Source organism: Camelina sativa, chromosome 1 (genome assembly GCF_030686135.1).
Source record: "Camelina sativa cultivar CO46 ecotype springtype chromosome 1, ASM3068613v1".
Taxonomy (NCBI): domain Eukaryota; kingdom Viridiplantae; phylum Streptophyta; class Magnoliopsida; order Brassicales; family Brassicaceae; genus Camelina; species Camelina sativa.
This window is the reverse complement of record NC_141880.1, coordinates 14,771,665-14,786,940: the sequence shown is the minus strand read 5'-3', so window position 1 is coordinate 14,786,940 and position 15,276 is coordinate 14,771,665. Positions and strand designations below refer to the sequence as shown.

Here is a 15,276-nt window from a genome sequence, read left to right as displayed (position 1 = left end):
TCAAATATTACTTTTTAACAAATTTTAAATTGTATTTAAGGTTAACAAACAAAACATTTCAAAATTATTGTCATGCATTAATATGTTGACTTCATATTTGTTCATATTCATTTTTCAGTTTTTTTTAATAAAAAAAATATATTTCCAATTGAACAATAAATAAAACACATTTTGTCATATACATTTAACTCAGAATTTAATATAAACTGACAAAAAATAATTAAATCACAACTAAAACACACTCAATCATATAAATTTAACTCACACTTTAATATAAAACTGAAAAAATATTTCCTATTAAACCACAAATAAAATCCATTTAATCATATAAATTTAACTCACACTTTAATATAAAGCTAAGATAAAAAAATATTATCTATTGTCCCTATTGTCCCTAAAACAAATGTTCTCAAGATCAATCTATTCTAAAAAATATAATGATGGCACTGGCCCATGCATTTCAAATATTGAAACCTTAAAAACCAAAATGAAGAAGAAGAAGAATAAGCCAACCTTGTGTTTTCTAAAAAAACTTTCTCGCTCTTTCCTATTACATCTATAGTTTAATTATCATCGATCTCTAATTTTTGACATGTGTTATAATAAAATAAATTATTTCTTACAATCGATCTCTAATTTTACGAGATTCTGAACTTTGCTCCGGTATGTTGTCAAAGTTGGTTAAGGTGATGATTGTGAATCGGAATTTACAACCTCTTAAAATAACAGATATCTTTTATACCACATAACATAACACAAATGCTTTCTTTTAGCATGACTAGAAAATCATATATAATAGATATCTTGATACCACATAGCATAACACCAATGTTACAATGTCAAATTTATACACCTACATGTGAATTACCTACATAAATAACATATACTGTATGTATTTTGTTATCAACAAGCAAACACCTCTAAATATGTAACACGACATTATATTATTAAACTATTTTGCAATGTCATTTTAGTAACTGTATAGTTCTCCTATGTTGAGTTTCGTCTCTCACTTTATTGGTGCATTAGAAACAAGTTTTTAATTTTGATCAATATATATATATATATATATAATAATCTTTCTAATTTTAATAATCTTCATTGTACAATTAACTCATTTAACCTACTAACGATGACCTACACATTTGTTATTAAAAATTTCTCTATAAATAGCAAACACCTCACTAAAGACCATCATAAATCAAATCCCTCATAAAACATATATTTTAATTTTATCATATTTTATAAGAAACTAATAAATTTTCTGTTTCTTATCTTTAGTTATCTTCATAACCTACTATTTTATTTTTGTATATTTGATTATATTGTTTTATGCTCTTAGAAGCTCCCTAATGATTCCCAAAATTTATTCATGTGCAATTTTTTCAATTTTAATGAATAATATATATTAATATTATTAAATTTATATTTAATGACATAATTTCTGACTTGTGTTTTAATTACCTGTTGAACATAGAAATATTCCTGTATATTTTTCTCTATATTGAGGTAATCTTTTGTCTTCTACATATGCACCTTTTGATAAAGATGAAGAGGAAACCAAGAATAAAAATGAACATATTGATTTTTTTACGATGATGGTGAAAATTTTAAATTATTTTAATTGTCTAAGCACTTATATTCAAAGAATGTTGCATGAAAGCGAAGAAAAATTTTGAATCTCCATTTTCAAAAATCTGAAAGTAAAACAATAGTCATGACATGTGTACAAGAGTGTTATGATAAGAGAATATGTCTCAATAAACAATAGTTCTACGAATGTGGTTGTGAGATCTTACAAAAACTTCATATGTTCATTTCATATATTAAAGCAAATTTGTATATAATAAAAAATGGTCTCTCCTACTAACAATCAAAAAGTGCTCTCTCATATAAAACAATGTATATGTCTAATAGTTAGTTTTTTATAGGTGTATTTAATAGTTTGTTATAAGGCTATAGTTTAGACATATTATAAATTAGTTAATAAAATAACAACTTTATGTAATAAGATAAAGAAGTTCATAAATTGAAAATATAACAAAACAAATAATTTTACGTAAATTCAGATTTATTAAAAACACGATTAAACAACTAAATAACTAAACAATTAAAATAATCAAACAAAAACAAAAAAAAAAAAAACCCGCCCGTCGGGCGGGCCTTTACCTTGTATGTATATATAATTTATAAAATATTATCCGCAGGATTTAATCCTAGTATTTAAGTGATTAGATCTTCCATGTAAATTTTATACTCTACCAATACACAATGATTCAAATGTAAGAGGACAACTGAATGCAATCTCTTGAAAAGAAAGCTCATCCTTGTGCAATCTTATAAAAAAAAATCTCTTTATCAAATGGTATGTGAACTCGAAAAAAACTCTTTAATCAAAATAAAAAATAAAAATTTCAAAGAGTAGAATGAAACAGAAATTAAGCTTCAATTATAAGCAGAGGGTTAAGTCCTAAGATAAGTGAGATGATCCTACTCTTACACCCAAAACGAGAAGAAAAGCTTTCCCATTACTTTTTTTCTGTCTTCACATGTAATCTTGCCACTGCTTAATCTATCTAAGTTAGGGACATGGTCATGCTTTTATAGTTAACAACCATGTGAAGACTACACGTGGAAGGACACGACCCATTTAAACTAACGAGGTGAATCCAAACATGAAATAAAGTCCATTTTTGGGACAACTAATTAGGGCTAACCCACAAAGCTGATACAAGTCTCTATATTGTTTGCAATGTTACTTTGAAGGTTGTGCCGAGAATGTAAACATTTGTCAACGAAGGCAAGGGAGAATCATAAATGGTTCAATGTCAACTTTAAAAAAAGAAGACATTTACAAAGGCCGAAACTGTTCTGGCAAACAACAACACAACAATGAGAATTCCGAATCAAACATGACTACTTATCTATTTCACTCAAAAGGTCTAACACATTCTTAGGAGGCGCATTGATCCATGGGATTTGACGAGGACATAGTTCTCTCCACCTCTGCCATTCCTTGGGCCGACTAAACCTGCTTCCATCAAAGGAATACAATACACAACGTTTGCGCTTCTGACTGAACCTTGAGAAATATATATTGTTTTTCATCCTTGGGAAATTAGTTCTCAGCTCACTGTTATAATAACTGACAAAGATGTTCAAGCCATCATGTGCAGTCGTATTCATCTCCTCCCACCTCACAGAGACTAGCTTGTACAGTAGTGGCCTCTCGTTGCTGCTTGTAAACATGACGAAGAGTTCTCCTTCCTTCTCTATCAAGGAAACTCCTTTCTCACTCCATCCATATTTCTCTCTATCGTATTGATACGGGCATTCCAGTTTATCTGCACACATATAACTCCATGTACGGGAAGATGGGTGAAAGCTAAACAAAGTTCCTCGTGCGTTGAAGCAATAGAATCGATCTTTGCAATAGACAATGTTAGTCTGATTATAAAACGGTCTTATGCGAAAAGGGATATCTTCATTGGTCCAGTCAGTTGCTCCAGGGTGGCAAGTGCTGATCAGAACAAACTCGTCTATGAACCTTATCCCTAAAACCACACAATTATCTGATGTAGGAGGACAAGAGAACGCAATCTCATCAAAAGCCTTCTGACAATCCGGCAATGTTATGAGCTCCCGAGAATACGGATTGAAGAAGAACATCTTTCCCAATCCTCGTTGATCCATAAGTAACCAGCCATCTTTTGCGTACCACACAGTGGATCTAGATAACTCTGGCAGATTCAAAGTGTACACCTTCCGTTTTAATGGATCACGGAGTTCAAACAAGCTGCCATATTTAGGAAAGGACATAAGCCAAGGATGCATGGATGTTATCTTTTAAGACAAGATGAGACATTATTATAGGTAGGACGTCTGATGGACGGTCAGCGAAACTCGGATTCAGGGCCTTCTCGCTAGGAGTTTTGGATCTACAAAGCAATTATAATCAAATTTAAATCAGGCCGGTCGTGACTTTTAAATTCGGATCTCAATGTGAAAGAACCCTGAAATGATCAAACTAACACAATAATAAACAAAAACAAAAACAAAAACAAAATCTATGAATATCATAGAAACCTCTTTACATTAGATTCACTTTAGATTCGAATCAGTTTATTTTTTCCCAATAAGAGAAAAACACTATCGAACTTATCAAATCCAATATATTATTGAATATTATAATTTGTAATAAAATGTTGAAAGAGTAACAAACCCCCTACGTGAGACGGTGGCAGGAGACAGCAAAGAAGGTGACGCCATTTTCAGAGACGGCGGTGGACTTTGACGAGACGACGACACTGGCAGCATCCTCAAGACCTTCAAGTTTGTTGAGTTTTACTTTGTTTCAACACTCAACACAATAAGTTCTCCTTTATATAAAAGCACAACTCACCTCTGTGATGGTGATAGTAAGTGTATCATTTATCTTAAGTCCAGTCATAAGTTGACATCTGTATATAAATATCTTATATAATAAAATAAGGTTTTCTTCTTTAATTTCTGGAAGACTATACCACCAATGCTAAATTGGTACATGAATGTTCTTGCTTATCCTGCTTCGGTGGAGTCAAGATATGAGAACTAAACATCCACCAATGAAGTAAAGTAAACGACTTTGTATATATTATGTGGGTACTATGGGCAACGATATCTTGAATAGTTGAATACCAACGTCTATGATCTCACCTAAAACACATATCTCACCGTATCGTACGTACATGATAAATACTACGATCTAACTTGAAACACAAATCACATTTTATACAAAATTAGTAAACTAAGCCAATGACCTCAATACCAAACCTATTCGTAATCAGTTTTAAAAAATCAAAATTAAATAACAAACACACAAAAATTAAACACAGTTACTAATAGTAATTAATAACAACACACACACAAATTTAAAGCCAACAGTCGAAACGGTTCTGGTACACACTGACACACAAACACAACAGTGAAACTCCTAAATCCCCAGTTACACATTAACATAATAAAAAACAAAACAAAAAAAACCTTCTCAGTTGTTATGCGAAGAGCTTAACATGAGGTCCAACAAGTTCTTGGGAGGCGGATCGATCCATAGGATTTGACGACGACACAGTTCTATCCAACTCCTCGATTCCTCGCCCGGACGGCACATGCTTTCATCGCATGAGTAGGATGCCCGACGTTTGCGATTGCACATGCTTTTATCGAATGAGTAGGATAAACAACGTTTGCGATCTCCGAACCTTGAGAAATAGACTTTGCTCCTCATCCATGGGAGATTAGTTCTCAACTCGGAGTTATGAAAACTGAAAAAGATGGTCAAGCTATCAAGTGTTGTCTTGCTCACCTCCTCCCACTTCTTAGAGACTAACTTATAAACCATTGGCTTCTCGTTCATGCATGCATACATTACAAAGAGCTCTCCTTCTTTCTCTGCCAAGGCAACTGCTTTCGCCTTCCTTCCATATTGCTTTCTATCGTACATATACGGGCATCGGAGTCTATGTACACCGTAAGGAGTCCACGTACCGGAAGATGGGTGAAAGTTAGACAAAAATCCTGCTGCGTTGATGCAATAGAATCGATCATTCAGGTAGACAAGGTTGCTCCGCTTATGAACCCCTATTCCATGACTAGCGAATGTAGCAGTAACCCACTTATCATCTCCAGGATGGCAAGTGCTGATCGTGGCGGCATAATAAGTAAACCTTATCGCTACCACCACACAGTTATCTGATGTAGGAGAACAAGAGAAGGCAATCGTATCAAACTCCAGCTCACACTCTGGCAAGGTTATGAGCTCCCGAGAAAACGGATTGAAGAAGAACACGTCTTTCGATCCAGTTTTATCCATAAGTAACCAGCCGTCTCTAGAGTAACACACAGTGGATTCAGCTAACTCTGGCAGACTCAAAGTGTACAAATTCCACTGTAACGGATCGCGGAGTTCAACCAAGTCACCACCTTTACGAAAGCACATAAGCCAAGGATGCTTTTCTACTATACGGACAGATACACCAGCTTCACACCATGACTTACAAGCCGCAGATGCACGGATGTTGTCTTCTAAGATAAGAGGAGACAGTATCATACGTAAGATGTCTGATGGAAGGTCAGCAAAACTCGGATTCATCAGGGCCTTTTTGCTCGGAGATCTCGATCTACAAAACAATTAATCATCAGTTTCAATAAAATAAGCACACACAAAAATCTTACACTATATTCATTTCAGATTCGATTCAATTTCGTATTCAACAAAATCTACTAATGTCATTAAAACGTTACACTAGATTCATTTCAGATTCGATTCAATATTCCCTGATAAGGTCAAAAAAAAAAATTAAGAGAAAAAAAAACACTATCGAACTTGTCAAAATCCAATACAATTGAATACTATAACTTTCTTTGAGCCTTTGAGAGTAACAAACCCTCTACGTGAGACGGTGGCAGGAGACATAGAAGATGGTGACGCCATTTTCGGAGACGGCGGTGGACTTTGACGAGACAACGACACTGGCAGCATCCTTAAGACCTTAGAATTTGTTGAGTTTTACTTTCAGTTTCAACACCCAACACAATATATAAGTTCTCCTTGATATAAAAGCACAACTCACCTGTGTGATGGTGATGGTAAGTGTATCCTTTATTTTATAAAGTTCAATCATAAGTTGACATGTGTATAAAAATCTTACATAATAAGGTAAAGTTTTCCTAATCACATGTTATCCCAAACTGACATATATATGATGTCAAAGAATTAGACATATATCTTTTTTTAATATTTCTTCCCATTTAAAATTTATTAAAATTTATATATTTTTCCTTTTTTATCATTACTCTAAATAGAACTTATCAAATAAGTTTAAAGATATATAGAATGTTTGCATATTTTTAAAGTAAAAATCAAATTAAATTATTTTAGGATAGAGTAATTAAAAGGAAAAGATATATACTTTTATCATTATGCCAAGTAAAACTTAAGATCAAATTAATTTAAAGATATACACTATTTTCATATTTTTGAAAAGTTATAATCAAAAATCTTATATGATAAAGTACACTTTTCCTAAATACTTGCTACCATGGCATCAAAGTATTTGACACATGTTCTTTTTTTTTGCTCTCACTTAAATATTTTTATACTTAAAAAAAGTAAAAATTAAAATCAAATTATTTTATAATAAAGTATTTAAAATTTTAAAACTAAATATTTTTATCATTATGCTAAGTAAAAAGTTAAGATCAAATTAATTTATAGATATATAAAATATTTTCAAATTTTTCAAAGTAAAAATTATAATAAAATAGGATATGTTTTTAACCAAATAGTTACCGCACCACTTATGTGACTGATTCCACTAAGTTCTCGATTCAATTAAGTTGCGTTACTCTCTAGTAGGAATTCTTAAAAAAAAAAAGAAAAAAAAAATCAAATTATCGTATGATACACTAACAAAAAATATTATATATGAAAGCACATAAATATTCGATAACGTAATATGATACCACTCCACCGCCAATTTTTATAATGGATCCACCGCCGGTTTATTACATTGTTTGCAAATCCGATCATCAGATTCAGATAGCCTTAAAGAAAAAGAAAAAACACGTCAAAAAAGACATATCAACACCTTTGTCTTCTTGCTTTCTTCGCCCTTACTTCATTCAACTCACGACGATCAATTCGAGACCAATCTCAAAAACCATCATGACGACAAGTATTAGACTTCTCTTCCTCGCTTTCCTTCTTCTTGCCTCACCTTTCCTCAAAGGTAAAAAAACCTTTCTCTGCTTCTCCATAGCTATAAATCATGTTGTTGATCCATTTACTTAGCCTACTCTGTTTCTTGTTACCGATCCGACCCTGCCCAAGTATTGTTTAAGGTTGCTCACATGATCTTTCTTGAATTCATTTTAGTTGCTTTGTGCCAATCGGATTCGGAAGATTCTGGCTTTGAAGTTTCTGATGTTGGTGAAGAAGAGAGTGATACAGAGGAAGTGTTTGGTTTGGAACTTAGTTCAGCTCCTGGAGTTGAAACCCTTTGCGTTTTCCCCAAAAACACTGCAAAAAGTTTAGATTTTTCCCCTGTTTTTTTCTTTTTAAGATCTAGTTTCTTAAAGTAGTCTCAGTTTTGTTTGTGTGTGTTCTGCTAATCCTATTTTGCCTGATTTTATTTTAGTAATAAAAGCTGGAGTTGAGACTGAGCTGCTTGTTGGAATGAAAAATGATGGTAAGGAAATGATTTTTTTTTTTCAACTAATGATTGATTACTTGAAAGTTGGCTATAAAGTTTCTAATTTTTGTGTTTGGCTCATATGAATAGGTCAATCCAATGTAGATATTGTTGCGGTTAAAGGGAGTTTACATCTTCCTTTTGATCAAAATGCGGTTCAGAATCTCACTGCTTTGGTAATTTAATGATCTTTGCTTTCCTCTTACATTTATTGCTTGTGTTCTCATGTGTCAATTTTGTGTCTCTCCAAATCAATCAGTTCTTTTTTGTTGTCTGTTTTTTTTTTGTCTCATCTCATGTCACTCTACACCATAATCCAACATTTGCCTTTTCCATCCTGTGGTGTGTTTTCGCTTTCTAAGCACCATTTTGAATCTCATTGTATTACAACTTATGGGTCTGGATCTTTCATGATTGTATTTATTAGGTCTATCATAGTTTTATAACTAACTTGTGCTCTTGTTGGTTCACTGTCGCTCTCTAGCTTATAATCTTGATCATGTATGTTTGACCTCGGTTCGTCACATTTGTTGCCTCTGATAAATGTCATGTGTTAATTTGTTTCCTTAACAAATCAGTCTTAGTTTGTTCTTGTCTTAGGTTTTTATATTGGCTGTTTTAGTCTCATCTCATGTCTCTCCCACACTCTGCACCTAAAACATTTACAATTGGAATCCAGTTTTGTGCTTTTGTTTCATCTGGCTACTTTTTCTTTGGTTATCTCTCTAGGTCATAGCTTTGTTGAATTCAGAGATTTCTCCTCTTTTCCTGTTCTGTCATTAAGTTTTCAACTTCTTATTTGGAAATTTTTTTGTATCTTCTATTTGTAGAGTTTCAGCAATGCATCTGTGTCAACTTCCGCTCAAGCTACCTTCCCATATGTCTTTGCTGTCAGCAAGTTCCTGCAGGTGTGTTTGGCTAACATATAATTCTTCTAGTCTCCAAGATGACTACAAAATAAATAAAAGAATCCGAGCTAACCATTTTGTTTGTGCAGGCGGGTGCTTTTGATTTAGTTGGCACCATCATCTATGAGATAGATGGTAAGCCATACCAAAGCACCTTTTACAATGGAACTATTGAAGTTGTTGAAGACGGTCCTCTCTTCAGGATGGAGTCATTCTTCCTTAGTGGCCTTTTAATTTTTGTTATCGTTCTTCTTGCCCTCTATATCCAAAATTGTTTAAAGCATATGACCAAGGTACATCGTATCTTATTGCACTTTCACTCCATCTGTCATTTTCTCTTAAGGGAAAAACATATTTCCAAACCTTTGTTCTAACTCTGAGAATGGTTGGTTACTGTGAATTCCTCGCGCAGAAAACAAAGAGAGCACCAAAAGTTGAAGTTGGAACAGCAGCTAAAGATGCTTCGCATGATGAATGGCTTGAGGTATTCGTCACACAAGACTTAATATCTTTTCCATAATGAGTGACCATTTTGGTATTGATACTTTGCTCTCAATTTATCGCGTACTGCAGGGTACTTCGTACACTCAATCTTCGAGTAAGTCAAAGAAGAAGAAGTAGGTTAAGAGCAAATCTCAACACGTTATATTAAGAAACCAAAACACACACGAACAATACTAACGGTGCAGTTGTTGGTAGAGAGATCCTCCTTCCTTGTGTAACTTCACAAAAACTTAACTGTTTTCTCTTTTTTTTCTTTAGCGATAGCTATTTCAAGGAAACAGTTTTCTTAATTATGTTTCTTTAGTAATTTTGTCAGAATTAATTTCTTTTTCGAAGAAAATTACAATTCCAATTTCTACCAAAAAAAAGGAAAAGAAAATTACAATTCCAATTTCCGAATTTCATAAACATAGTAAAGAAAACTAGAAAACATACATTTTGTATTTGGATACTCAAGATCCTATAGTTTTGTATCGTATAGCACAAGGTTTAGAATCTAAAAGTTGTTTCAGTAGGACTATCATTATGCTCTATGAAGCCATCTCTCTCAATCTCTTCTAGAATTTAAGAGTAATTTGGGGGTATGTATGTACACATACATTTATATAATTTAAATTTTACAATTAGAATACAATTTGTAAATTTTATATATTTTTAGCAGAGATTACGATCATAAGATCAATAACTTAATTTGGAGGATTTGTTTATTTTCCATTCTCTTCTCCATAATGGTAAGATCTAAAACTTCATCTCTATGAAATATTTTATTGGTTTTGTACATTAAACAGGAAAAAGACTTTCAAAATTTAGTGGTAGTTAATTTGGATTTGTTTAATACTATCCTTTTTCCCTTATAATATAAAACTAACAGGGTCATAGTTCATAAGAAATTGGTTAAAAGAAAAAGAAAAAAAAAAAATTTATGGGAAAAAATGTTTTACATTTATAGCTTATACTACATCACTCATTAACCAGTTTTATTGCTTACAGGGCAAAGTCAAATGACGGTTAAAAAGAGTTTACTTGAAGTTCTGATCCATGATTCATTGTGGAAGTCATATTTGAACTCTTTAAGTATCGTGTCAGTAATGGAACCAATTTCTTATTGTTTTATCTTTGCCCTAAACAAGCGTACATAGTGTTTTGAGGTTTTGTAAAATCTTCTATGATGTTAATCTTTTCGACACAATCAATCAAAATGTTGTATGTTAACAAGCATCATTTCAAACAATCTGTTTTCCCAATGCATTCCATCAAACTGTTGTATTTGATCCTATCAGAGTAGATAGTCATTTTTCTTGCATTTCCTTAAATATCACATTACTTGCTGTTTCATCTAATTTTACTTTTAGTAAAACTTTTTACTAATACAATAATATTACACATTAGTATAATTAGTGCTTTTAATCTATTCAACATTTTTGATATATAATATTGTAAATTAGTAATTGTTAAGAAATAAAAATTTAACAAAATTTAAATTTAGCCCAAGCGATGCATTTATGACATACATTTAGAGCATTATAATAGTCCAAACTTAAGGTAAACCATATAGATTTTATAAAAGAATTTAGCTATAGATGTTGCTTACAATGTAACAATTTACTTTTGCATTTTTTCATAATGGTTTTTTCTTTTGTTTAAAAATCATAATTCTCATTCCAACAATGTTCCACATTCCTCGATTTAACACACGGTGCCGCATTCCCTCATTCCCAGTTGCACATGGCTAGCAGCCCATGATCGATTAGCAACTGGGGAGCGAATGGCCAGATGGACTAGAGGCGCCTCGGGGACCTGTCCACTGTGTCACCATTGTATTGAAACACGAGACCACCTATTCTTTTCCTACGGCTACTCTTTCGAAATCTGGGCGGGGATAGCAAAAGGTGTACTTAAGACAAGATATACAATCGACTGGCATCAACTTCTCCTCTGTGTGTCAGCTTCTCGGCGTGATCGCATAGAGAGTTTCTATAGGAGATATATATATATGGAAAGGATAGGAGAGTCATTCATCTTGACCTAATTACCATTGTACATGTACTATATATATTGTAAATCTCTTTTCTAATGAATTATTCAGCCTCCAAGCTTACATGGTCTTAGAGCTTACGATCTATACCTAATACACAACACAAAAAAAAAAAATTCCGCCGCTCTTTGTTCTCAAACATGTCAGCCACGAGTGAGACTATTGCCATTGTCAATACCCCTCAACTCCTTAGCATCAATATGTCTAATGTAACGAAGCTTATTGCTTCCAATTTCATCATGTGGAGCCGCCAAGTTCGCTCTCTCCTTGATGGCTATGATCTCGCCAGCTACATTGATGGCTCTGGTGTCGTGCCCTCTCCCACCATCACTACCGCTGGTGTCACGACTCCTAATCCTGACTACACGTTGTGGAAGCGTCAGGATCGCCTGATCTATAGCTCCCTCCTCGGCACGATAATTCCCACGGTCCAGCCACTCCTGTCATGCGCTACCACTGCTGCCGAGATCTGGACTACACTTACCAACACTTATGTTACACCAAGCCGAAGCCACATTCAACAGATCCGTCACCAGATTCAAGCCTGGAAGAAAGCCGCGAAGCCGATTGATGAGTACTTTCTTGGTCTCACAATAAGGTTTGATAAACTTGCTGTGTTAGGTGCTGCCATGGCTCATGAGGATCAGGTTGATGCAGTACTCAAAGGCTTGACTGATGACTACAAGTCTGTTGTCGATCAACTCGAAGGTCGTGAGAAAACACCAACTCTCCCTGAAGTTTATGAGAAACTACTTCATCATGAGGTCAAGCTCCAATTTTCGGTTGCTGTTTCGCCTCCGTCTTTCTCGATCACTGCAAATGCAGTTAAATTTCGTGGCTCGTCTAGTGGTTATGGTAACCGTTCTCAGCCGCGTCATAAGCAAAACTACCGGTCCAACTTCTCACCGCAACAACAGCAAGGCTCGTCTCGTCCACATAATGGTATGTCGCGTGGCTACCAAGGCAAGTGACAGATCTGTGGTATTCATGGCCACAGTGCTCGTACCTGCTCCCAATTTCAACAAGGTGGTTTGTCCGATCAACCCCGATCCTATGCACCATGGAAACCACGGGCGAATCTTGTCACTGGTTCTGGTTATGAGGTCAATCCTTGGATTCTTGACAGTGGTGCCACACATCATGTGACATCTGACCAGAATAACCTTGCGCTGCATCAACCGTACAATGGTGGGGAAGATATCACCATTGCTGATGGTTCCACTCTTCCTATTACGCAAACTGGTTTTGCTTCTCTTCCTACATCCTCTCGTGATATTGGCTTTCAAAATGTTCTTTATGTTCCTGATATTAAAAAGAACTTAATCTCGGTATACCGGTTGTGCAATGCTAATCAAGTATCTGTCAAATTCTCTCCTGCACACTTTCAGGTGAAGGATCTCAAAATGGGGGTCCGCTTGCTCCAAGGCAGGACTAGGAATGAGTTGTACGAGTAGCCTGTCAATATTTCACCTCCTGTTTCGTTGTTTGCTTCTCCGTCAAGCAAATCTGATATTCAGTCGTGGCATGCAAGACTCGGTCACCCGGCGTTTCCGATTTTACAAGCTTTAGTTTCAAAGTTTTCATTGCCTGTTTATGGTTCCTCGTAATCTTCATTGTCATGTTCTGATTGCTTCATCAATAAGAGTCATAAAATTCCATTTCATATCAATACCATTGTGTCTCATCATCCTCTTCATCATCACCACTTGTGTCTATTGATGGTTTCAAGTATTATCTGGTCTTGGTCGATCATTTTACGCGTTATACTTGGTTCTATTCAATGAAACTCAAGTCGCAGGTCAAAGAGATATTTATGACGTTTGTGCCATTAGTGGAGAATCGGTTTAAGCATAAGATTGGTACGCTATACTCTGACAATGGAGGGGAGTTTATTGCGTTGCGATCATTCTTAGCCACTCGAGGGATCACTCACCTCACTACAGCGCCACACACACCGGAGCATAACGGCATATCCGAACGGAAGCACCGCCATATAGTTGAAACGGGTCTTGCACTTCTTAGCATGTCTTCAATGCCGAAAATTTATTGGAGCTATGCATTCTCCACCGCGGTATATCTCATCAACCGCATGCTTACTCCGGTGTTGGATCACACGTCGCCGTTTCAAAAGTTGTTTGGTGAGCCACCCAACTATAATAAGCTTCGTGTGTATGGCTGTCTTTGCTTTTCGTGGCTACGTCCGTACACCTCTCATAAGCTGGATGCTTGTTCCTTGCCGTGTGTTTTCTTGGGGTATTCTCTAACTCAAAGTGCATACTTGTGCTTGGATACGGTTTCGGGTAGAGTCTACACCTCACGTCATGTCCAGTTTGTGGAGTCTACGTTTCCGTTTGCTGCTTTGATTGTGTGTCGTGTCTCCACACCGGTGTCTACTCCGCCATCTTCACCGCTAGTTGTCCCTCAACCACAAGCAACGTTTGTTCCACCACGCTCACTCGTACATACTCACGTTCCGGCACCCCCGTGATCCTTCGCCAACGTCATCGTCATCAACGTCATCATCGCTATCTCCGATATCACCACTTGTTCACCACTCACCAATGGCAATGCCACCGCCATCGTCTCCACACTCCCCAAACACGTCTCCACCTCCTAATAACAGTCCACCCTCACACCAAGATTCAACCACACTCTGTAACCCATCGAGTCCAACTCCTATACAAAGCCCATCTCCATCACCAGGCCCAACTCCATTACCAAGCCCACCAAACTCGGAAACTTCATCATCTCCCTCCATCACGACACTAACTCCATAACCACTACCTCACTCCTCTCCTTCACCAAGTCCATCACCACCTCCTCCACAACCACACGCAATGCGTACAAGGTCCAAAAACAATATAGTAAAACCAAACCCAAAATACGCTCACTTTACCACTCCAAAACCGACAATCCCGAAGATGGTGGCTGAGGCGTTGCGTGATCCTAAGTGGCGTAATGCAATGTGTGAGGAGATAAATGGACAAATCCGTCATGGTACACATGAACTCGTGTCTCCTGCTCAAGCCAAAAATGTCGTTGGTTGTAAGTGGATATTTACTATTAAATATTTACCTGATGGCTCTATTGACAGGTATAAAGTTTGGCTTGTTGCTCGTGGATTTCATCAAGTCCACGACGGTTCGTTCGGTTCTTCAGGTTGCGGTCAACAAAGGGTGGCACATTCGACAAGTCGACGTCAACAATGCTTTCCTTCAAGTTCGCTTACTTGATGAGGTTTATGTCACACAACCACTGGGTTTTGTTGATCCTGATCGACCACACTACATATGTCGTTTTAAGAAAGCAATCTACGGTCTCAAACAGGCACTCCGGGCGTGGTATCAAGAATTGCGCAGTTATCTCCTTCACCTTGGTTTTAGTAATTCAGTGGCTGACACCTCTTTGTTTATCAAACGTTCGGGTCGTGATATTGTCTACATCTTGGTGTATGTCGATGATATGCTGATCACCGGCAGCAGCCCTGTCATGCTTGCTAATGTTCGTATGATTAGTGATCGTTTTCCTCTCAAAAATCTTGGTGAGCTTAAATATTTTTTAGGGATTAAAGCGACAAGAACACCTGCGGGACTTCATC

The 15,276-nt window shown here is 35.8% G+C and overlaps 2 protein-coding genes and 1 pseudogene across 2 annotated transcripts; 1 reads left to right on the top strand and 2 right to left on the bottom strand.

Moving 5' to 3' along the window:
* Positions 1-2,916: 2,916 nt before the first annotated feature.
* LOC104708633 (F-box protein At4g00893 pseudogene) lies at positions 2,917-4,450 on the bottom strand (annotated as a pseudogene).
* A 401-nt stretch (positions 4,451-4,851) lies between these two features.
* Positions 4,852-6,655, bottom strand: LOC104708627 (F-box protein At4g00893-like). Its single transcript, XM_010425218.2, has 2 exons — positions 6,426-6,655; positions 4,852-6,158 (listed from the first exon to the last, which is right to left on the bottom strand). The coding sequence occupies exons 1-2, from the start codon at positions 6,518-6,520 to the stop codon at positions 5,027-5,029; spliced, it is 1,227 nt and encodes a 408-aa protein (XP_010423520.2). The 5' UTR covers positions 6,521-6,655; the 3' UTR covers positions 4,852-5,026.
* An 856-nt stretch (positions 6,656-7,511) lies between these two features.
* LOC104792169 (translocon-associated protein subunit alpha-like) lies at positions 7,512-9,983 on the top strand. The gene is made up of 8 exons (XM_010518246.3): positions 7,512-7,769; positions 7,916-8,068; positions 8,178-8,228; positions 8,322-8,407; positions 9,062-9,139; positions 9,229-9,432; positions 9,552-9,623; positions 9,713-9,983. Exons 1-8 carry the CDS (start codon positions 7,526-7,528, stop codon positions 9,758-9,760), a joined length of 936 nt encoding a protein of 311 aa, XP_010516548.1. The 5' UTR covers positions 7,512-7,525; the 3' UTR covers positions 9,761-9,983.
* Positions 9,984-15,276: the final 5,293 nt, after the last annotated feature.

Coding starts and splice junctions, on each gene's coding strand:
- LOC104708627 (XM_010425218.2), bottom strand. CDS start 6,520: ATGCTGCCAGTGTCGTTGTCTCGTCAAAGTCCACCGCCGTCTCCGAAA. Junction 6,159..6,425: donor GCCACCGTCTCACGTAGAGG/GTTTGTTACTCT, acceptor ATTGTTTTGTAG/ATCGAGATCTCCGAGCAAAA.
- LOC104792169 (XM_010518246.3), top strand. CDS start 7,526: ATGGATCCACCGCCGGTTTATTACATTGTTTGCAAATCCGATCATCAG. Junction 8,408..9,061: donor TTCAGAATCTCACTGCTTTG/GTAATTTAATGA, acceptor TTCTATTTGTAG/AGTTTCAGCAATGCATCTGT. Junction 9,433..9,551: donor GTTTAAAGCATATGACCAAG/GTACATCGTATC, acceptor TTCCTCGCGCAG/AAAACAAAGAGAGCACCAAA.